Source organism: Lycorma delicatula, chromosome 1 (assembly GCF_047948215.1).
Source record: "Lycorma delicatula isolate Av1 chromosome 1, ASM4794821v1, whole genome shotgun sequence".
In the NCBI taxonomy this organism is placed as follows: domain Eukaryota; kingdom Metazoa; phylum Arthropoda; class Insecta; order Hemiptera; family Fulgoridae; genus Lycorma; species Lycorma delicatula.
Window position 1 is genome coordinate 146,597,412 of NC_134455.1, and position 25,554 is coordinate 146,622,965.

The window sequence follows — 25,554 nt, forward strand, 5'->3', positions numbered from 1 at the left end:
GTAACGCGTATCGTTCGCGAAAAAGTTTAACCACCTCAACAGAGAAAGTAGTTTTATGGTGTAGACGTCATAAGGTTGTTTACCGCGTGGCAGATCCCTTACACCATTTTCCGGTTAAACTTTGAAGTTATTGTTAGATCCCTTTTCTTTATAGATGATCTAGAGTTTGGAGCTGCCAAGGTCCAAACTGTAGATCATCTATAAAGAAAAGGGATTCTACTATTTTCATTTTTACCATGTTTGTCCGTTTAATGTCTTTGTATTTTCTTTCTGTATGTCACAAACATTGAAGTATATTCTAACCGTAATGTTAAACAAAATGCTGTTCAGTAAGTAAGAGTTGTACAGTAAGATGAGACTCGTCTTCATCTTGCTGCTCGTTAACCTATCTATAATGATAAAATTACGCACTATTTTATGCTGATCTGCAAATAAGTTTGAATGCTTATTTCAGATTACTGACTGCATTTAATAAATTTCTTGTATGATATCGCATTATTTTGCATAAACCATCGTAAACCATTTTCTCCATAGCAACGTATGATATGAACCAACATGTATTATAGTCAAGAAGCTTAAATTTAGGGAGTTGTGTATTACAATAATGTGTTATAAATTTAAACAAGTGAAAAAATTAACACTTTTTTTTGTTTCGCAGATTTTATTAAAGAAATTGCCACATTTATTTATGCTTGATTAGTAATTTCCTAATTAATGCTGTTCTACAACTCGGTGATGAAACTGTAGCTGTAATCGTACCTTTTACTGAATTGTATGCAAACAAATATTCGATATCTCGAAGTTACTTTATTGCGGTTGAATGGCTCCTGCTTTTAGGTTATGATTGGGGTGTGTAATGTTGTTAACTTGAAAGATTGTGAAATATGACTGACGACGACGAAGATGTTATACATTGGGAGGCAGAAGCAAATGCAGTTATCGAAGATATAAATTCATTTGTGAGAGAAATTTCTATTGCTAGAAATGTACCCTTTACAGAAAATAAGATTTATCTTAACCTTAAAACTATGGAGAATGAACTTTTTTGTATAGAATTAAGTTATTTGGGTTTTAGGGTGGTTGGTAAATCTTTTGATGAAATTTCTAGCGTTTCTGATAGTAGTAGGTGGTATGAAACGCCATATTCATTGTTAACTGCGTTAAGTCCTAGCTACAACGCTTCCTTTGGAAATAAACTGATTGAAAAATTGAAAGCCGTGCAGAGTAACTCATAGTTAAATTTGCAAAATCAGCTGATTACTTAACAATTATTACTACTATGTCGTGTTATTTGTTGAAGTGAGGTATATAATATTTAATTAATTACAGGAAATTAAAGGTAACTAGGTTGAGTACTGAAATGAGGGTATTATAATATTGCTGATTATTAAAAAGGAATGTTATGTGTAAAGTAGGAATATAAGAATATAACAAATGTCTTTGTGGCTATGTAATATTTTTTTTTAAAGCTTCGGATTTCATTATGAAAATAATTGGAGAAGTGTATCAGTTGATAGATAATAAAGTGATAATATTTGAGGTGTTGGTTATTGTAATATTTAAAAAATAAATTAAATGGTAGCCATTGTTATTTGTAAGTTTTAATTTTATTTTTATTATAAAAGTATTTTCACTACCAGAATAGAATATTAATTCTAATATAAAAATTAGCCTGAATTACATCCACTTTATCTAGAGAGTGATGTCTGTAAAATTTTTTGTCATCTTAATAACATTAATGTACACATCATTAATATTGATAATGCACTCTAAAATGTTATGGTATGTTGGAAGTGGGAAACGTATCAAAGTTTTAATTAGTTTTTTGTGTGGTTTTTCACGTAATGTGTTTTATTTACTATTTGGTTGTATAAATTGACAATACTATTCACTTTAATTTACAAGTGGAAACTGAATGAGCATTTACTTAACCAATATAGTGATGTTTGCTAATTTATTTTATATATTATATATTATTGTTAATAGATAAGTGCCTTAATATCTACAGATAATGATTGAAAATTTTAATTTGCATCAGTTACAGAGTTATATTTTTTGTAATCATGAGTATCCCCTTTTTTATTCTATTTGTATTTCAATAACCTAAGTATAACTCTTTTTTTTTTCTATTGAATAAACAGTTAGTTTAATTTTTATAAGAATTGGGCAGCTATAACAATAGCTTGGTGCATGGATAAAGCAATGAAGTTACTAAAAGATTTGAGGGCATAATAGCAGCCCATAAAACTGGAACAAGTTTAATATTACCCACTGTTATTTTGGTTGAAACTAGGAATGAATAGATGGATTCACACTATACCATTGCTAGAGGAAAAAATCAGTTAGGAAGTAATAAGTAGTGAACAAAGGTAATGAAGGAGGTATGAAAGGTATGATAATCAGGAGTTAAATATTAGATAGTGACACAGTTTATTGGAATCTGTTACTAACTTACTGTAATATGTATTTCATTATTTAAATTGAGATTAAACATATTATGTATGATCCTGTCTGAGGAAAAATTATTTGGAAATGATTGTCCGATTTAGTAATAAAAATAAAAATTTTGCCTGTTTAAACTCTTGTTGGTGTCTTCACTCTGGCTGATTAAAATTATGAAATCCATAGCCAAATTGTTTAAAATTTTGAAGCATTATTTGTCAATATTTTATGGATTCTCAAGTTTGTGTTTTTTCCTTTCTTTATGCTTATTATGAAATTGCCATATCTTTGCAAGTTATGTCATAAAGATATGGGAAAATCTGTGTTGGCTTTATTATGAATTCATTGCTATAAATTAACTAATGGTTTGGAAGTTACAATGGGAATAAGTTTATTACAGTTTTAAAAATTTTTTTTAAAAATTCTCTTCCTTTCTCAAACCAACTGCATAATAATAAAAAAAAAATTAATAAAGAATCTGCTCATCAGTCTTAACCTCTCTGTTTATTCCATTACATCAGTTTATATAATTAAGCCATCATAGTATTTTCCATAATTCTATGAGTTGTAGTTGCAGAGATTTCACATCTTCATAAAAATGCTATAAGTTTGAGATCAACATATACATTTCAAATAGTTTTGCAAATAATGCTTCAAAATTTGAAACAATCTATTATAGATTTTATGACTTATGACTAGTCAAAGTAAGAGGTTTGGAATTGGAGCTGTAAAAACAGGTCGTTTTTGAGTCGCTTAATAAAAAGACCTGTCCTTAAAGTTTTGGTAAATTTTTAAAGTGTACAAATGTACACTCTTTAGGCTAAATTATTGCTTATATTTCATGAAAATCTGAATGGTCCAATGTATTTGTCATGTACTATACAGAATGCTTAATATGATAGTGAACAATAAATTAGAATTGGTAAGTAAAGCATAGAAGATATCGAAAGCAGATTGACTAATGTCAGGAGAGCTTTTATGTAGAAACGAAACCTGCTGGTATCACAGTTTTTAAAATTAGAAAGAAATCCTTAATAGTATTTGCATGGAGTTTTGTATTTGTTAGCAGTGAAAACTTGGATAACAGGAAAGCAAAAAAAAAAAAAATTAGCGGCCTGTATATTATATTTTTAAGTAAGAATTTGAAAAATTAGCTGAGAAGATGTACAAAATAGAGATTTTTAAGAGGAATTTGGGAGAAGTTTACAGCAGTCTTATGGAAAGGAAAGTTTTGATTTGCTGTGTTTTAAAGCTTCCTGTGATAGGAAATTAGGATCTGGAAGAAACTGTAAAGGAAAACAAAGATTAGAATATACAAAACAGATAACTGAGAATGCTTGATGTAAGTAATATTTAGATAGTAAAAGATGATGCTGAATAGAAACCTAACCATTAAATGATGTGTGACAAATATAGTTTAAATAATTAGTTAACTAATTGTTTGGTGTCTTATCATCCTTCTTTCTTTTCCAAACATTATATATCCAGGGGGTTGGCTAATGTACATTTACTAATTCTGGTCACAGTAATATATGTTAGTAACTCTTTTTCATACATTTTTTGAAATGGGAGTGACATACCATTATATTTGAAAAAGAAATTGAGATTTTTTTTAATTACTTAAAATTGTATTTAGTTTTTCACTAATTAATGGTATATTACTTTAGTCCTTACCTGTTTGAAAATTGATAATAAATCTTTATATATATTTGAAATGATAATATTTGGAAGAGTTGCTTCTGTCTTAAAAAAGTGTATTCTACATTGATGCTAATATTGTTTGTCTGTGAAAAGAAATTAATTGTTACATGGAACAAAAGTTAATATTTTTTTCCCTTAACATTTTGCTAGCTTAATATAAAAATTATGATTTATGATGTCATCCTGTATTTAATTCGATAATTTTAATAGTTAGTATTTGTAATATCTCTCAATAATTTACTGTTTTAAATTATTTTGTAAATTATTTTGTCGCTTAATTACACTGATCAACATGATTTTTGTCTCACAAGTAACAATAGGTGTACTTAATGCATCTTTTATCCGTTTTTCAAATATGTATTTGGAATTTCTCAATCACCCATAGTTTTTTATTTTAATTTTTAAAAATATTTTAAAACCCTTTTTCATCCATTTGTCCATTGTGAAGTAAAAGCTAGAGCATTGTAATTATGATTGAACCAAATGAGCTAACTCAAAAAGTAATGTTGCTACTGTTGTGCACTGCATACTGTGTACTGTATGCGTGCAGTTACATACTGTTGTTACGTGTATAGACATGTACAAATGTGATCTAGTGTAGCACACATTCATCACAATGATGCCAGTTGTGAGATATTAGTGAACCAGTAAACTGGTAATTGTGAATGCTTTGTGTCTGAATTATTGTGTATTTCATATCTACATCTTTATTTTTTTAAATTAGTTAGTTAAAAAATGCCTAGAGTTTGTTTAAATCATCCTAACAATTTTTGTTATGTATGTGTGAATTGATGCTCAAGTCCTAAAAATGAAACCTTACTCCATTAGGAAAAGAGTGTTATGAATTTTATTTTGGGTGTAAAGTCAGGGACCAAACAAGGGCCCCACATATCTTTTTGTTCTCGTGTTCTAGGCTTCTCACTCCATAGAAAAATGGCACACGTCATTTGCTATCCCTATGATTTGGAGGGAAAGATCACTCTTATGACTGTTGTTTGCGTTTAACAAACAATAAAGGATTACATCAAAATCAAAACATATAGTGATGTACTCTAACTTGCAATCTGCAATAAGACCAGTTCCACACTGCAAAGAATTGCCCATACCAAAAAGTATGTCACATGTTGTGCCTCCACAACATGTGACATGTTGTGCCTCCACAACATGTGACATCAGATGAAGAGAGCTCAGAATTTGATGGAAGTAAGGAAGAAAAAGAAACAGATTCTGGTGATACAACTTTTTTTAAACAAAGCAGTTCATCTGAGCCTCATTTACTGACTCATGAAAATCATAATGATCTCGTATGAGATTTAAAGTTACCCCAAAAAACAGTCTGAAATACTTGCTTCCTGGCTGAAAGTATGGAATCTTCCTGAAAAGAATACAGATATATACTTATTATAATTGTCATTCTGAATTTAAATAATATTTTTCTGAAGAAAATGGCTTACTGTTTTGTAATGACATTTCTTCTCTTATGGAGACAATTTGTAATGAACATAACCCAACAGAATGGCACTTGTTAATTGATTCCTCTAAAGTTAGTTTAAAAGCTGTGCTTCTGCCTAATTGAAATAAATTACCGTCAGTATCTGTGGCTCATTCTGCTAGTATGAAAGAAACATATGGAAACTTTAGATTTATGTTGTAAAGCTTCAATATGTAGTCTGTGAATGAATATTTGTTGTGATTTGAAGGTAATTGAACCTATTCTTTGTCTGTAGCTTGGTTACACAAAGTACTGTTGTTTTTTGTGTGAGTGGGGTAGTCAGGACAGAAAAACCATTTCATTAGAAAAGAATGGCCTAAACGCAAATCATTCATTTCTGAACAGAAAAATGTGAAACATGACCCATTGTGTAATCCTAAAAATGTGTATCATCTCTGTTACATATCAAACTAGGATTAATGAAGAATTTTGTCAAGGCCATGGAGAATACTCCTGGTTTCATGTACCTAAAACAAGTTTCCTAAAATTAGTGTTGTAAAAACTAAAGAAGGAATATTTATAGTATGGGTCCACAAATATGATCACTAAATGCATAAAGAAAAGTTTGAGGAACTATTGAATCCACTGGAGGAAGCAGCTTTGCAAGCATTCAAAAATGTTACTCCAGCTTTTTGGGAAAATCAAAAGGTGGAAAATTACCATGATATTTTCAACGATCTTATAACATGTTATAAAAATTTGGGTTGTAATAACTCCTTAAAAGTACACTTCTTGAACTTGCACCTAGATTTCTTCTTGGAAAAACTGTTTCAACAGGAGATTTCAGTATGGAAAAGAGGTATCAAGGCAAATGGAATTCTAATATGCTGGCTAATTATTGTTGGACCATCAAGAGAGATGCTCCACAGGTGAAATATAACAGAAAATCGTCATTTCTTACTTTCTCAGTATGTCAGATGTTTGAATATTGTGTAATTAAGAATGCAGAAAGTATTAAAATGTTTGAAATTATAAATGCCAGCCTTTCAGAAACTTTGCATGATGGGGAAAATCGATATCATATTTAAATTCAGGAGAAAAAAATACTAACTGTATTACGCATCTTTCTTCCTGAGACAAAAAAAATTATTTTTTTGTTCAGCAGTGTTAGTAATAAAATAAATCTTATATAAAATTTAATATTGCAATCCTTGTTCATTTTAGGGGACAAATGGCCTTGACTTCAAGCTCTTTTCCTGGAAGTAATTGTATTTTTTCTGAATGTAAAATGCATTTTGAAAAATAAACATTTGAATTTTAACGTATTTAAATATTTTTGGAAGTATTTAAACTTATGTAAGGGTGGTTAATCTGTGAGATTGTTTGGTTAGTCTAAAATTTCTTCAGCTATTGAATGCTTCTCATCGCATAGAATCAAATTCTAAAGTTTAGTTGACGTGCGATGACATTTTTTTCACAATCAGATTTTTTAAAAATTCATATGTTATCTATCACAAAAGGAGCAAAATTTTGGGGTGTATGGGAGGAGAGGGATTTTTTAATTAATATATAGCTTATGACACTAATAAAAAAGTTAATTTTAAAGGATTTTTCATATCTCTTCATTAGTTCTTGAGATAACCTTGAAGAAATAAAGTTTATGACTATTGTATAGATATAACAAGGAATATCCTTCACATTACATTGATAAAAATAGTTGATAATTTATATTATATCAATTAAGTTTTTTTTTTTGTAATTATTTCAGAAACTGAATATTTTTATTATCCAGAAGTTAATGAATGCTGATATACAAAGTGCATTTTTACCTCCTTGGCCTGAGTGGGATGATGCAAAAATTAATGCTGAAAAGTGGGGAAGTGAAGTTGGAACAGCAGTGGATTCTGCCAAACAAAAAAAAGAGGCGGCTGAGGTATGAATAAGTTGTATAAATATTGTGGTAATATACAATAACAAGAGATAGCTAGAATGAAGAGGAATGGTCTCTTTTTAGACAGCTGAGAATGCTAGCTTTTTCAATGACAGGTTTAGGAACCAGATAGAACCAGTAAGTTAAATAATGATGCTGTTTGTATGTGGTGAAGCATAGAAATTCACACAGAAAAGTGAATTTTGAATACTGAGTACTTCGTAACATGCAGTAATTTGGTTTAAGTAATAAATTTACTTTGAAGAAGTGTGATTGCTATAAATTATACACTTGCAATAAAGAATAATTTTGCAATAAATGTAGAACTAAATTGGTATTTTGTTATAAATAGTTAGGTATTTATCTTCATTAAAATACTAGTACTATTCATCTAAAATGTCATTACCCACTACTTAGATACAGGCATACTATGAACAAATTAACATACGAGGGTTATTTTTTTTCAAGGTCCGATCGGTCACGAAATTAAAACCACAGTGAAAATAAAAAAAAATTTATTTGTAACAAGTGGTTACATAGTTACGCTATTTCTCTACATAGTCGCCACTCCGATTTAGACATTCGTCGTAGCGTGGTACCTACCAACTTTCCAGTACCCTCGTCATAGAACGGAGCCGCCTGTGTTTTCAGCCATGTTTCTACGCTGGTCTGCAGCTAGATGTCTGTGCCAAAATGCTGTCCTCCTAGCCAACGTTTTATGTGAGCAAAGAGGCAAAATAGGATGGAGCCAAGTCCGGGCTGTATGGTGGGTGATCAAACACTTCCCAATGAAAACACTGCAGGAGCTTCTTTGTTACAGCTGCAGTGTGCGGCCGAGCATTGTCATGGAGAAAGACAATGCCTGATGACAACATTCCTCTCCGCTTATTCTGAATTGCCTTCGTGTAGATGTTGAAGAATCACGCAGTATGAGGCTGCAGTGATGGTCGATTTTCTCGAATTGCCTCATCCACTCGCTTCCTTCCCTGACCGCCTGCATCATGAACATCTGTACGTCCTGCTTTAAAGTTCCTGCACCATTGTCGCACTTTGCTGTCACTCATTGAAGTTTTACCGTTCACATTACTTATTCGTCGATGAATTTCAGCTGCATTACACCCCTCAGCCTGAAGAAATCGAATTACCGCACGTACTTCACATTTGGCGGGAGATGCTATTGTTGTAGACATGTTTACGTGCTAGCTGCATGTTAGCTTCACAACGCTAGCTGCAATCTAGCGTCACAACGAAGTGACGCGGCGTGATTGAAGACCATACTAGAGACGCTGCGCAACACATATGCGCAAAGGTTCATCCGATTTTTACGCGGGTTTTTATTTCGCGACCGATCGGACCTTGAAAAAAAACTCGTATTTTAGAAATCCATTCTACAGAATGACCATGAAGTCTCTTTTCATACCAATAAATAAATATGTTTTATATTCATTAGTTTTATTATGTTTTTACACATAAAAATTACCTTAAATCTGTGTATACTTCTCCAGAGTTCACACACAGTTTTGTTAGTCACCATGTGCGTTAGACATTCTCTTCCATATTGAAGGATAAAATCATAAAAACAATCTTTGATAGTTGTTTTCATCAACATTCCTTAGTTGTCAAAGGTAGTTTTTTTTTTTATTATATCCAAAAGGGAGTTGTCATAAGGTGTTGTGTTTGGAATTCTTGGTGGCCCCTGAATTTTGAAACCCTTACTTAATCCATTGCCTTTCAGAATGTTAATTTAAAACTTTCCTTACTGATTGAGAAAAATGAGCTGGAGCTCCATTTTGCTGTTAAGATTGCAGTTAATACCAATTAATCTAAGCTGAAGAATAAAATAATTTTTAAGGAATTTGTATGAATTCTGTTAATACTTCCTTCAAAAAAGTGTGGAATTTTGTTTAGTAACTTGGTTATTTGTTTAGTAAATGAAAGCAGCTGATTAATCTTCACAGTCAGCTGATGACATATAGTGTTTCCAATGTGTACGTTATATCATGGAAAGGGACTTTGTTATCATCTCTGTAGAGATCAAATCAAAGAATCAAAGATCACAATTATAGTTAAATTTTTAGTTATGATTACCTGAAGACATTGCTCAAATATTTTTTTAAATGTAAGCTAAGACAGCCACATTTCTGAGAGTAAAGCTTTGCTGTTGGTATTTAACAACATAAAAGCCAATAATCCAAAAAAAATAAAAAAAATACTGTCAAGTTTGATATAAACAGATTTCATTACTTTTATTTAAAAAATCACAAAATCCGTAGAGGACTAATTTTGAGTGAAGTCATGTGAATTCAATGGAAATTAAAAGTTTAAAAAAAAATACACCTACTGTAACTGAACAATTATGGTTGTATGTAACAAAAAAAAAAAAAAATCACCATTACTCACATTTGAAAAAAATTATTGCAATAGTATGGGTAAGGAAATCAGACAATGGTAATTTTTCTTCAAATTTTTGGAGTACAGTATGACCGGGAAGTCACTGTATCCATAAACTTAACAAAAAATATGAGTTTAGAATATACTAAACACATAATAGGATATGTGTGTTGAACATACAGTATTTTTGATGGGGACGGTTGGCAGCAGTTTTTTACATCATGCACTCTGAGTAAAAGACAGTTGTGCTAAAACGGCTGGCACGAATAGTTACAGCATCGAGGAGTGGTTGGTCACAAGTGTATGTGTTCATGAACGACAACGTACAAATCAATCAATGAAGCTAATTAGTGATATGTCTTGGAACACCTTAGTAAGTTGCCACCATGAAAAGCAACAATGTTGACAACGTGCACAATGCACGGAAAAACGTGCATTTGAATTAGGGCAGTGTTAAAGGTAGGTTGCAGACTGGACGAAGGTAAACGCGGTTAAAAACATTTGCTGCTGTTGCAGTATACAGTTTCTCTCTGGGCATGGTGCCTTTCAGGTGAGTTTGGCTAGGTTTCATATGGTGGATTCGAGTCAATGCCCGGTTTGTGTGGGACTGATGATACAGTAGATCACATCCTCTACGACTGTCCCCGATACGAGGTCGAACGTTCACGGGCTATTAGGGAACGTGAGAGAATACATTCCTTTCTAGATCTCTGTATTAACTGAATGATCCGCGAGGAGTGGTCTATAGTGGCTGGTTTTCTTCGCGCCCTTGCGGTGCATAGGGCTGCAGAGGGAGTTTAATCGAGGAACTCGATCTTAGTAGGATCCCAGGTGGCTAGGGTTCTGTCCTAGGCATTAGATTGGTTGAAAGTAGGCGCATTGCCCCTCAGGGCTCGGAACGGAGGGAGTGGTGTGGCGACCAGTAACGTCACAAGGTAGGTGTCTTCGCCTACTGGGTTGGGATGCTGTTGCAGTATCCATTAAACAGTCCTCAATGACATCAACTCGTAAACCATCAGCTGAATTTCGTATACTTTGAATGACAATGCAAGACCCGAAAATTGAAAAAGGACTCGAAAATTTGGCCATTTCGTTCGATGTTCATCAATGAATTGTCAGATGGAACCATGGGTATCACTAGTATCTGATTTTCTCTTCCCATTTTTTCTTCCTCTTTAACCCAAGCGATAAATAGTTAAATTATCTTTCTCACTTCTACCATCCATCAGGTCTATCGTCACCATCCGTATTTGAGATTATACATGTCCCTCCTTATATCACAAATGGCATCCTGTGTTAACTTGATCATACAGCTGATCCTATTTAGTTTCTCCAATAGTATAGTTGGGGGCGTCATCTGAAAAAAACACTTAGTCATTAAATGTTAGTTCACCTTAGTTATAAGCTCTTCTCCAATAATCATTCACTAAATATCAGTAGTGGATGCCAAATTTTTCAGAAAGCCAAGAATCTTCAAATTCTTCTGACACCTTCTATTTGACAAGATACTCAATAGTCCCACGATTATTTTGATGAGTTTTATATAATCTGGCCCATCAGGTTCAGTAATCATCACTTCTACTACCAACTCATCTGTCACTTCACAGTCAGTAGTAGTTAAAACACAGTCATCTGTGAGATCGATCAAGGAAGGATCAGCCTCTGGAACAAGTTGCACGTCATAGCAGCCTACATGTTCTGTACATTCAAATCCTACCATCTTCTATAGTTACGCTCAAATTCATCAATTAATATAAACTCAGCTGTTCTATCCTTATCCACTCCGCATTCTTCTAACACAAACCTTCCCACTTTACTAAGCAGTACATTACTCTGAGATGACTTGTTCTGTTGAGGGTTCCTTCAATATCAGCTTCATTAAAGCTTTCAGTCAGCTTGAAGATTTGCTTAAATTTGTTGACAGTGTAAAAGTACTGAGAGCTCACCAAAACAGTCTTCAAGCTCTACATATGTCACACTGTATTCTGTTTCAATTGAAGAATGAGTTTTATAAAACCACAAAATCGCATATCCGCAAAAGTGTGATAAGAATATTTCAGCAGCATTATTGTAGTCAGCAGTTGTTCAAGCATTTTCGACCATAATCTATGCTATGTATTAAATAGCAATTCACATAAACGATCGATTGGTGTCATAAATTCATCTTCATATTTCCTTCTCTTATTATGTTCGCACCTATAATCTTCCAAAATGGTGGAGAGGCTGCGGCTGTTTAATGAGAATAGGTTTCACCATATACAGTCCGATCAATCTTTAGGACCTCGTTCACTCATATATAGTAGCCAGATATGAATTGGAAATTTCAGTTTATCTGCAGAGAGATTTATTTTACATAACAAGTACTTCTTTTAACTGTACATCGTTTGATATATTTCTTAGTGCTTGTAGCATAGAATATCCGACTAAGGTCAATGACATCTTGTGAATATTGGGCTGCATGTGTTTCTGTGAAATCATTTTCTCATCATATATAGCCATAGCTGCCATAATAAAATCCTCGACCTGCAATAAAATCATGAATTAGCATGTAGCAAATGCAAACTTATAAACTTACATAGATCCAAACACCTCCCTCACCATTTTATACCAATTAATGATGGCCTGGGGAATCAATACGCATTAACATTACGCACTGGTTTAAGGTGTTTTTAGTTTAATGTAAGTGTGCGCATAGTGTTTATGTTAAATGTTAGATGTGTAGTGTTAGTGCGTAGATATTATGTTGTTCATAATCATATTGATGGCATCACACATGGACTATAGTGTGGAAGTCGTAGATGATGTAGATGAGGTCTTTCCACTACATGATAGAACATGATTTAATGTTTTAAAATGCTATTGTTTTACATTTTGTGAATCAAATATTTCATTTGTCTTTGAAGCAGATTATTGTTTTCAATTTGATATTAAACTTTATTGTTATTTTAGATTTGTTAACAGAAATTTCCAAAATGTTAGTTGTCATAAACTGTTAACAGTTGTAGGCACCCTGATGTGAATCCAAACTCTTTCAAAAATGAGATAACGATTACCATGAATAACACACATTTTATATGAAGTCTTACCAGGAAAAGTAGGGAGAAAGTGATTTGTTTACTGTTGCCTTCACTGAGCCGAGAATACTACTGCATATCACCATGCATAGCCTCTGAAATGCTGGTGATAATTCCTACAAGTATAAGGACAACCTTCACTCTCCTCGTTAGGGAGTGACAGTATAGTGAACATTATTACTTTTAGAGAAAGCAACTGGAATTTATTGTCAATGTTCGTTCAACATTACCATAAACTGAGGAAAACTGATAATGAAAAAGAAAAAAATTAATGCATTCTTCCAACAGTGAACAATGGATTATAAATATTTCTTTGCCAATAGGAGAAATTTTCAAAATAAAATAACAGTCTGATTTTGTTTTAAAATAGTGAAGTTTGTACAGGCAATGAGGTGAGGTGGTTTTGAAGAGACACACTTATTTTTGAATAAATTTCAAAATTTTGGTTGTTACACATTAATGTTTTATTGCCATTAGAGATAATATATCAAAACATAAGAAAAAAATACTTAGCTGTGAAAAATCACTTCAGTTAGGTGGCGTCCATTTTTGTTGTAGCATTTTTGTAGATGAATGGTGAAATTACCCATACTCCTTTTTTCTTTCTTTTTCCTGTTTAGCCTCCGGTAATTACCTTTCAGATAATACTTCAGAGGATGATATGTATGAGTGTAAATGAAGTCTAGTCTTGTACAGTCTCAGTTCGACCATTCCTGGATGTGTGATTAATTGAAACCCACCCACTAAAGAATACCGGTATCCACGATCTAGTATTCAAATCCGTGTAAAAATAACTGACTTTACTAGGACTTGAACGCTGGAACTGTCAACTTCCAAATCAGCTGATTTGGGAAGACGTGTTCACCACTAGACCAACCCAGTGGGTTTATTCATACTTCTAAGCATGGCATACAGAACCCTTTGAATTTCTATGTTATGGAATCTGAAGTGGCTTTTAAGAGTACGTAGTTTATGTAAACTTGAGCTTTTAGGTAGCCCCCATAAGAAATAGTCACAAGGTGACAGGTCTGGTGATCAACGAGGCCAACTGTGATACCCACGCAAAAAAATCAGGCATCCAGGAAAATGTCTCAATAAAGCCATATTTTTTTATAGCCGCCTTACGTGGATCAAACGCATTAGAGACTTAAAATCAAAATGTTCCAAACTTTTAGATATGCTGAGGACCCTTAACAATACCAATGGGGTGCCGATCGGTCGTGTATGATATTGCGTTTTTACTATTGCTTAGTTTGATTCTGTTTAGATAATGGTTGTGCCGCCTACTCTTCGGCATAATACCGTGCTTAAAATGCTGGGTGCTGTACATCATGTTTTCTTTCAGCTTGCTATAGGTGCCTTTAGATAAAGTCCTGTCGTAAGCATCCTTGTTGACTGCGGTGAGTCATCACTTTAGAATAGACGGGATTAGGTTTAAGCATCTTATTTTACTCGTCTTAAAGGACAGCCAAATCACCCGCTCTTTTAACGCAGTCCTTAGAAATCCTTATTTTTGAAGGTATGAGGACTATCCACGTTATACTGCGCCTGTAGGTATTCGTGCCCAACGTTTACTATACCTTATAAACGTTGACGCGGCTTCTGTTTTTCCAGTTTATCAGTGTTCATATCCTCCATTGAGAATCAACCTTATAAATTGTATGTTTGATCTCGCAATATACAATAAAGAATCAATATCACCTTTTTTCTTTTGGCAAATGTTTCACAATATTCTCTTCAAGACAAACCTAGACGCAGTAGTATACACGTATGGATCGAAACAGAACGTTACCGTTGGATGCGCATTTATTGTTAATGGCCGAACTTATACGTTTGGTCTACCTGGTGTTACGATTGTCTTTACTGCTGAACTATACGCTATAAATAAGGCTTTGAGTTTCATTAACCCTAAGTACCATCATATCCTTAATTGTAGCGACTAGTGTAGTGCTCTACAAGCCTTAGAAAATTCGTCGTGAGGAAGTGGACCTTTACCGATTGCGGATAAAACAGACGAGGGCTACTCACGAGTATCCGATGTTAATAGTAAACGCACCAGTATGCTTACGATGCAACTGCTGCTTAACTGTGCGCCACATTCTTATGAAATGAATACGTTATGCGAGCTTGCATCGTAAATTTAAATTTCCCAGGAATTTTCATCAAGAGAAAATCGTTGAAAAGGTCCATGACATGATTCTTGCTGATCGCCGAACGAAAGTGCGCGAAGTAGCAGAGGTTGTAGGTGTGTCGTACGGAACGGCAATAATCATTTTACACAATAAGTAATGTATGAGAAAGCTGTCAGCCCGATGATGCCGCGATTGCTCGTTTCGGACAACAAGCGGATACGGCTGCAACTTTGAAACAGTGTTTCGACCTCCTTAAGCGAAATCCGCAGGAGTTTTTTACGTCGAATCGTTACCATTGATGAAACTTGGATATATTACTATACGCCAGAGACCTAACGACAATCAAAACAATGGGTTTATCCAGGCGAATCCGCACCAAAGAAAGCCAAGGTCCGGTGGGCCTGAAAGGTAATGGCTATTATTTTCTTGGGATGCGAAGGGAATAATCCTCATAATCTTTCTGAAAAAGAAAGCACATCCCAACTCCGTAGGGGGGACCTTGTGACGTTACCGGTCGCCACACCACCCCCTCCGTTCCGAACCCTGAGCGGCTTTACCGACGGTCGTCTTTAGACCCTCTAACTGATTACATCTCACAGTCATCAGCCAGGCCTCGGTCGGGATACCACCGATGTAAACGCCTCAGCAGACATTTACAACAGTAAAATACAAATCAAATTTCGCCTTCATGTAGGCCTCAAACAGACATCTTCACATCCAACCTAACATGATTCCCTCAACTAACTGACCGAAAACGCGGAAGCGCGAACCCCGCGACTAGTCCGTATTTGACAGCACAGTTCGTGATTGTGAATGCCTCAGAAAACGAAGGAGCTTAAAGTTAAATTAGAAATTCAGACTTGCACCCAAATAAGTCTACCGATTGAGGTCAACAAGGGGAACGTAACCTCATTCCGGTCCACGCGGGAGCCGGGGACAAACCTCGCACACCATCCGGTCCCATCGTGGTGTCTCGCGTGGCATTACAAGTCACGATCAGGACCGCCGGAGGAGGGAAGCCACGCCCCCGGTCGCACGGGTTACAATACTCCGGCGGCGCGGCCTCCCCCACCAGCGGAGCCCCAAAGTGAATTACAAACAATAATAATATAACCGTGGGAAGATGCCAATGTGCCTACTTCCAACCAGTCCAATGCCTAAGCCGGAACCATAGCCAGAAGGAAGCACAATCATGGGCAATACTACAATGAACTATTGGACTGATTTAACGAGAAATTGAACAGAAACGGCCCCACTTTGCAAAGAAAACAGTGCTGTTTCATCACGACAACGCAGTGGAACTGTCGCAGCCAAATTGCATGAATTGCACTATGAATTATTGTACTATGTCGCATCCACCGTACTCGTTTGACCTAACTCCCTGTGACCTCTTTCTGTTCCCCAACATGAAAGCATGGCTCGCGAGAAAAAAGTTTCAGCTTAAACAGAGAGGTCACAGTCGAGACAGAAGCCTATTTTGAAGATTTTGACAAATCATATTTTTAGAGTATTTAAAAAAAAATGGCTGGTACATTATGAAAAGCATATCTTCCTAAAAGTAGATGATGTTGAAAAATAAAAAAAAAATTCTGAAAAACTTGCAATTTCATTCCTAACACAGGAACTTACTGATCCATCTTTGGTGAACCACATTGTATACATTCAGTGTACAAATACTATCAAGTGTTTGTAGCCAAACATTTTTATTTAACTAATATTTAAGAGTGCACTAATTTTTGTGTGAAGTAGGGATTCCATAATTATAATTACTTGCCATATTAGTGGTTCAGAACTATGAAGCCAATTAGAAGATAGGAAAACAAGGTGATTGATATATTTCACATGACAAATGCTCTTATTTTTTACAGGAAATTTGGGCCCTTTAAACTATAAATAAACTAGCTGATTCAATTCATAATTCCAAAGCTAATGAAAGCATGTTTTTGGTCTTGGTTATTTTGAAATGTATTTTTAAGAAAGATTTGGTTCCGGTTCTACAAACTATATTATTTTTAAGAGTAGATTGCCTAGTGGTTCTTCCTGTAACTTTCTGTAGTGAATGTATCGAGAATAGACTTTTCTGAGTCCTTGAGATCATTAAAGTTAAAATATGAATATTGTATCGGTAGTATTGTATAATTACATCCTGTGAATAGGGTTTAACATTTAGTGTTTGTATTATTTGTGATGTGCAGTGAATTTATCATTTTTATTTATTTGATCTGTTTCTGGTCTGTCTTGTTGGTTGATAATATCATCAAATAATTAATGTAGTCTGAAGCAGTCGGAGGTTACTAAAAATTAAACTTATATTGTTCATTATCAAAATTGTTTTTCTAAAAAAAAATATTACATGGTACATCAAATAAGTCTTTAAGCATTTACTCAATTTAGTAATTTTATTTATATTTAGTAATAGTTCTTGTTCTGAGGGTAATATTTAAGTGTCTCTCAAATTGCATTCCATATAGTACAAGGTAAATTTATAGAAGTAATTTTTTTATTTTTTATGCAATTTCATTAAAATGAATATGGATCGTGTAACATGCAGATTATATGAATTTTTGTGGATCTCCTGCAACTCAGAACTACTAAAAGCAAGTATCCCCATAGGCAAACACCATGAAAATTATTGTCCAAAAATGTTACTGAAAGTCCATGTTGTAATACGGATTATCTTCTGAGCCCTTGTACCTGGTGAGTTAAGTTCGAATGACCCGTCTGTGTCATGTGCTTATATCTGGAGGATTGTAGATGTAGGTATATTAGATGATATAAAATTATAAATCATAATGCTCTTAATTATTTTATGTTTTAGCAGTATTATTTAAATGCAAAGATTATTTATGTCAGATTCCTTTATTGATTTGAATATTGAGATTTGAGTACACTCACCTCACACGATTCTAGAAATAAATTTTGTTGAACAGAATTGTTCAGTTGGTGGGGTAGAAATGAATTGCATTCTCCAATATTAATTAAGATGTTGTTGATTTGTTCAGAGATCAGCATAATCTATCTTATATTTTTCATTTGCGTAATTACATTTTACCAAAAAAAGAGATTATTTTTTACTGTTTGTAACTCGAAAATTAAATGTGTCTGTTTAATAAATGTGGGTTTATTACGATTATTTTAATTAACAGAATACATCTGTAAGATTACCACTAACCTCCTGGAACAGTGTAGATTATTTGTTTATAAATCTGTATGGTCTTGTACTTTAAGATCTAATAATTATATTGCATTTTTTAAGACTTTTAGTTTTATATATTTTTAAAATTTAGAGATTTTAATTTTATTTGAAAAATATTGTAACAAAAAATATTAATTTTATGTAGCGCATGAATGTAAATTACACCATGTTTGAACAACAATTTTTATCAAATGTAAGAGTTTATGTTACAGTTCTAGAGATATTAATACTTTTTTTACAGTAAAAAAAACTAATACAAACACTCATCACAATGAAAAATATTTCCTTATTACACCTATCAGAATTACATTTGTAACCACCCATTATTATTATTATGTTTCATTTATATTTATGGTAGAATTTTTGCTACTTTTTATTCCTTGCTCATCAGTTTGTTTTTTTTTCTATATGTTTTGTATTCTGTTATTTTATTTTAATAATCTCCATATCTTGAAGTGGGTCGAAATTTTCCACCAGCTGTCACTGTATGAATACAGTTGAATTTTAATAATGTTTAATTTATATTATGTTAAACAGGTTCTAAATATCATGATCCTTTATAAATACAATCATGGATTAATAAATTTAGAGCATAAAAACCAGTGATTATAAACCATCATAATTAAAATAAACCAATGCAGAATAAAATTTTAAGAAAGGCACCTTGATATTATTTTCTTGTGTTATTTTTTACCTGTTTCAAATAAAACATAACAGGAAAGAAAAAAAAATTGTTAAAACATTCACAAAAGCTTATTTGTGAATACAATATGAGAATTTAATGAATAAAACTACTACAGGTAACACAAATTGGAAAACTGGATTAGTGTCTGTACAACAGAAAAGTACTGAATTTTAAAATAAGAAAATATAAATTATTGCAATTAAAACATTATACATATATAATAAATTATATTAATCTGATTAACCCAAGTACAGAATTAATAAAATAAAATAGAATTGTATGACACCTTCCTTATTCCATAATTTAAGCAAGAGCGCTTTCGCTACTACTTTGCATCATCAGTTGCTCTATAATTTTTCAAATCTTTGATTGCAAATTACACATTAAAATTAAAATTGTACGTTGCAAATTGCACATTAAAATTAAAATTGACACATAACTTTGGCTAGCTAGTCTACATGGATTTCTATTTTATTTTTATTATTAATTTTAATTTTTAATTTAATTTTTTTATTAATGACTTCCTATTTTGTATATATGCAATTTTTAATTTTAATTTACAGTTTAAAACTTTGAATAAAAAAAAATAGTTCTATTTCTGTATTTCTGTTTTGATTTATTGGAAAAGGATCTTTGAACAATTTTAAATCTCAATTTTAATTTTAATGTATAATTTGCAATGAAAGATATGAAAAATTATAGACCAACTGGTGATGTGAGGTACTCGCAAAAGTGTTCTTGCTTGGATTATGGAATAAGGTGTAGGTGACATCCTATTCGATTTTATTTTATTAATTTTGTACTTGGGTTGATCAAATTAGTGTAATTTGTATAGTGCAGAGAAATATGATTCCCAAAAGGATCGATTTTAGAAAAATAATATCTAATAAAATGTTGCATTTTTATGTATTTATTATCTCTTCTTTTTCTTCTAATTAAAATATTGTCTCATTTCTTACTGATACATGTTAAATCTGGGAAGTGGAATTTATTTTTTTTTTATTACAGGTGAAATCTTTTTTTGAAGATCCTTCTGGACATGGCGTACTACCTAAACTTGTTACAACTGAGTGGAGACGTCCCAAAGAAATAAATCCTAATATAAACTACACCGTTAGTTCAAGTAGTGATTTGCCAGACATATTTTCAAAAAATACTCACATACTTGGGTCAGATGTAAGTTAAATATTCTAAAATGTGGGTATCAAATTTACACAGTTTATGTAGACTACTATACATTTTAGGGCATATGAGCTCAGGAGGTGGAACACTCTGTGCAGGTAGTTTAATGCTACGGAACATGGTAAATACTTCTGCATTCTCTCATGGTTTTACAGAGTTTGATTATTTTCTTTTATAGTGACTTCTGATGTACGGATTTTTCTTTTCATAATTTTGTTCATTAATATGTTTTTTTTGATTACATCATTAAAAAATATGATTGTTGCACAATCAGTATTTCATGATGTAAACTAATGTATTTGCATAGAATTAACATAGTAAACTACAGATCAGCATTTGTGTTAAGTTTCAGTGGATAGTGGATAGTGTTCTTATAAAATATGTCTCACCAAAAATATATCTTGAAGTTTTATCAATGTGTGACTGATAAAATCAACATTCATGAAGATATTGAAGATTTGCTCTGAGGAGAAAAATAAGAGAAAACTTCATTTTGTAGCCAAAAATGTTTGTGATATTTTCTAAAAGATCCATAGGGTTATCCACCCTGAATTGGGCTGATCTTTTAAGACATCTGTGTTTTATAAACAGATTTGCAGAGTAACATGCTGCTCAATGACATTCAGATCTCATAGAATACAGATTAATTCTTATCAGGATATTTTGTTGAGAGTGCAAGATATGTTGTTACTGTCTGTGTTTGAGTGTACAAACCTATTGAGATATGGTCACTGTTATATCAAAAATTAAACTTATTAATGTTACAGCAATTGGATGCAAGCCTTCAAATGATGAAAAAAAAGCTGCTAATGTTATTTCCGGATGCTCACAAGAGTTTACTTGAAAAATGTTTTAGGGATATGGCAGGGTAGGCGGGATCAATCCTCTGCAATATATATAGACCTGGGAATTTGTGCTTCCAAGAACCTTTTAATAGTAGAGGGCTGTGCTGAAAATCATAAAAGGAGATTTCCAAAGAAAGCTTTATGAAGGAAAAAGCTGTGAACATCATTGATGCAAATGCTTACTGAGACATTTAATAGAAAACTTCATGTCTTTAATGGCTTGAAATGATGGAGACTGTGCTAATTAGTATAGTCACATGGTGGATACCTCTTTGTGGTATTAGAATGCTTCATTAATATGATGTTAGAAAATTACAGTAAGGCTATTATGCTAATGCACTTTTCGCCTTTGAATTTTTTTCTTAATATTTATTATTTATTAAAAGTATTTTTTCATATTTAATCATTTTGTTTATATTATGATTTTATTGTTTTTAGAATGCTTCATTAATATGATGTTAGAAAATTACAGTAAGGCTATTATGCTAATGCACTTTTCGCCTTTGAATTTTTTTCTTAATATTTATTATTTATTAAAAGTATTTTTTCATATTTAATCATTTTGTTTATATTATGATTTTATTGTTTAAGATTGATTTTTTTAAAACAATTGCATTTATAAATGATTTTACTAATAAATTTAACAACCTACAGTTACTGTAAATAATAAAATACTAAGATTATAAGTTTGTTGAAATTTTATTATCAACATATTTTAAATAAAGATTAAACGTTTTTTTAATTTCTTTGTTTTTTTCTGTCAGCCTTTTCATTTGATGGTCTCGCCATTCTCTGCCATATATAATACTTAATCTCACAATGTCTATGACATAGACCTTAATATATGTCCCACATCTTCATCTATGATGAAAATATCATAGTTATGTTATTGATAAATTAATTATTAAACTTTATGTATGAGTGGACACATTCAGTTTCTTTCAGTTTGTTCTGTCTGTATTCATCAATTGCATTTTTTCCTTTTGAGCTTTATCTAGCTATTTCATTGTGTATCGCATCTTACCTGCTTTTTACGATCATTTTTTCATTGTAAAAGGATCCCAGGACATGAGAGCAGTAGTATAAATCAGTTTAATTTTGGTTTTTATGAATATTTAATCTGCACTTGTGATTGAAATGTATTTTGATTTACTTTGATTCTGAGGTAACCTAGTTAAATGGTTCTTGAAATACTGCCAAGTGCTATTTGGTAAGGTGAAATTATGGTTATATTTAGACGCTTATTTAAAAGATATATTTCATCTAAATTTTATTTAGATTTTCCTGCATCATTTCTTAAATTGACTATAGAATTAATTTACAATTAAAAGCACTTATAGTATTACAAAGAAATTAAATTAGAAGGCTCAGTTGTTTAATTTCACATATTTTTTTAATGTAAAATATCCATATGTTAGAGTAAGATTTTCTTTAATTTTTAATTAAGTTTGAGTTTAATTTTCCTTTCATTTGTTATTGTCACACAACAAAATATAAAATAAAATTTTAGCTTCCTAGGCCTGAAGATTTTTTGGTTCCTTTTGATGATTTATAGGTAGTTACGTAGGCCAGTCTTCTTTAGTAAGGTAAGGGTTTGTAGCACTGAAACCCAGTCTTAAAAATTGGTCGTAAAAATTTTATCACAAGTAAATTTCAGTTTTTATTTTTTTCATACAGGAGTTAAGACAGTTTTACTGGAGTCTTTTAAAATACTGAAAGGCAATATCATTTTAAGATGAAAATGAATATGTTTTTTTGAAAAGTTTGAATTAAGTGAACTTAATCCACTAACTTGTAATAGGTATGTGCTTATTATAAATGTACAATTTTGTTATAAGTAAAAAAACATTCCTTAAAAAGACTGGACACCTAATATGCGATTTGTTTTCTAGGAACTTCAAGCCATAATGCTGTGCATTCTATTTCTAGATAAGGTAGCACAAACATCTCCATTTCCGATTGAGTTTCAGAGTGCAAAATTTAGTTTTCCTGATGGTATACCATGGAAGCCATGGCATCATATTTATTCAAACTGCAAAATTGTTAAAGGTGCTGTCCATAAGCCTGAATACAACAATTATGGGAAGTATATTGTCAGGTTGTTTTTCCTTGTAAGTAAATATTTTCCTCATTTTCTGTTTTATTTTGTTTAATGTTAATGAAGAATAAACTCTTTGATAAGTTGTACATTGACAATTTTTTTGGTATTTTCAGGTGTAGTAATGACATACTTATATACTCAGACGTTTCTGCAATCCAAACTCCTGTATTTTAATGAAAGTTATTGTTATACTATAGGAATAGTTATTTTAATCTGAATCCAACGAGAAAAAAATAACATTTTGATTTGAATTACCATAGGCAGAATATATCTCAATGAAAAAACATTTGAAACTAAAAGAAATGAAAAATTCATGGTAAAGCAGTAACTACTTAATGAAGAAGTAAACTAATTTTACCCACGTTTTGGGCAAAATGGCTAGTGGGAACTACAAATGTAACACATGGCATTTCAAAATGTCATTCTTTTAAAAGAATTTAACAAGTGGATAATGCATTTTAAATTACAACTCATTTATTAATAGGGGTTTTAAACAATTTATTTTATATGAAATTTACATATAAATTCTAATGAAAGGTTACATTATGTTTAAACAAAGATGATACATCTACAGTAGGATAATTTCAATTATTCTTGCTCTGTTTTTCATATTCATTTTTTTTTTATTGGATAGGGGAAAACCTCTGCATTAAATTTAAGAAAAAAAAAACATTTAATGGGTTTTGGGAATCACCAACTAAACAAAATTTAGAAACAACTTTTGTGAAGTACAAAAGACATTATTATTAAGTAAGGAGATATATAAATTGCTGCAGGTATAATGATCTAAAATGCAATGTTCATTTTATTATTTATCAATAAAGCAGTGATTTATGTGCTAACAGATTTTAAAAGTCATTTAGAAAAAAACCATGCATGGATATAACACATGAAGTGTTGCAATTATATCTGTGGAAGTCTACAAAACAAAATTATTCAAAGTTATCTATTCCTTAATTACTTATTAGGGGTTTATTAAGCCCTTTTTGAAGGTAGAGCCAAAGTTTGTGTATAATTTGCCTTGTAATAATAGAATCTGTGGTAATATAGACTCTATTTGTGAAATATTAATTTGTTTTCAAATGAAAAATGTTTGTAATATATAAAAGAACTCCTTTCCCTTCCCAGCAATGTGGTAGTTATGGTAAAATAATTTTTATAATAAAGTAAATCTATAATTTCTATAGTTTGGTAAAATTAAAGTAATTCTTTATAAAATTAATAATAATATGTTATTAAAAGAAAAACTTGTACCTTATAGGTTTTAAATAATTAGCAATGAAACACTGCAACAATTTGCAATGAATTAGCATGAATAATTAAGAATTGAAACTCTTTTAATTAATGTTTAATTATTTATTTAACTCTCACCTGCTGTAAGGTTTAAATTGTTTCATTGTTAGCAGATGCTATTATGAAAAGCAGACACCATTAACTTAATTCTGTTTTTACTTTGAGCTGGAGTTTGATTTTTAGTGGCATTAGTATTCTAATATTTAATATTACTATAATTCTATTTTTTAATATTAATATTCTTTATTTTATAAGTTTTCCAAAAACCGAATGTGCCTTTTGTGAGGGGAGTCAATGACAAACAAAAATCACATAAGTATTAAAAAGAATGTATAGATATTGCATTAGAGTTCATTTACTGTCATGATACTGTCTCAGGAAAAGTTGGTTTTAAGTGAGATGACCAACTGTTAAGTTGAGTTTTCAATGACAGCTTATTGTGAGGGACTGCAGTTTTGTTACCTTGAATAAAAAAACCTGCTGTGAATTTTTCTGAAAATAAAATTTTGTAAGTGTGAAATAAGTAAAACATTTTGAAAAACTGTAGTCAGTCTATTGAAACTCAACCAAACTTTGAAGGATATTGCTCAGCCTTGACCTTCTTGTGTATTTGAATCATAAAATATTCTTTTGTGTAATACATATATATATATATATATATAAAATAATTATGTATAATTATATATTACTATTATATCTTTTATAATACTTATTTGTATAATCTATTTAAATTTATTTATTATATTATAAATGCAAGGGTGAATCAAATTTAAACAGTAATTTTGCTATTCTATGCAGCAAGCAGTTCTGAGCTGGATGGCAGAGTGGGAGTTTAATGTTCGGAGTGTTAGAGAAGGGGGATCATCTCAGTTAGCTCTTCCGCTCTGTTCTGTCATCAGTACAGCCATGAGTGAGTAAGAGATTCCGTTGTTTGTTGCACAGCGTATAATCATAAAGTTTTTAACTAATGAATGCGTTAAACCAGTGGAAATTTTAACTTGTTTAAACGTACAGTTTGGGGATACTACACTGTCCCAGAACCAAGTGTATATGTGGGCCAGACGATTTAAGGGCGGATGAGAAAATGTAGAAAACGAGTCATGATCAACGCCCAAGGTCAAATATCATAGCTGACAACATTTGTGCCGTT

The 25,554-nt window shown here is 31.9% G+C and overlaps 1 protein-coding gene across 4 annotated transcripts in view; it reads left to right on the plus strand.

The window, feature by feature from the left end:
* Nucleotides 1-245: 245 nt before the first annotated feature.
* LOC142323793 (androglobin-like) overlaps nucleotides 246-25,554 on the plus strand; it is a 37,015-nt gene continuing 11,706 nt past the window's right edge. Inside the window, exons 1-5 of one of the 4 annotated variants that reach the window (XM_075364039.1) lie at nucleotides 252-959; nucleotides 7,344-7,508; nucleotides 19,992-20,159; nucleotides 22,903-23,121; nucleotides 23,225-24,225. In XM_075364039.1, the coding sequence (XP_075220154.1) occupies nucleotides 885-959; nucleotides 7,344-7,508; nucleotides 19,992-20,159; nucleotides 22,903-23,121; nucleotides 23,225-23,230 (633 nt within the window). In that variant the 5' untranslated portion in view covers nucleotides 252-884 and the 3' untranslated portion in view covers nucleotides 23,231-24,225. Of the gene's footprint in view, nucleotides 960-3,128; nucleotides 3,785-7,343; nucleotides 7,509-19,991; nucleotides 20,160-22,902; nucleotides 23,122-23,224; nucleotides 24,226-25,554 lie in introns of those variants that run through there. The other 3 variants (XM_075364013.1, XM_075364030.1, XM_075364022.1) reach the window with 3 other exon arrangements.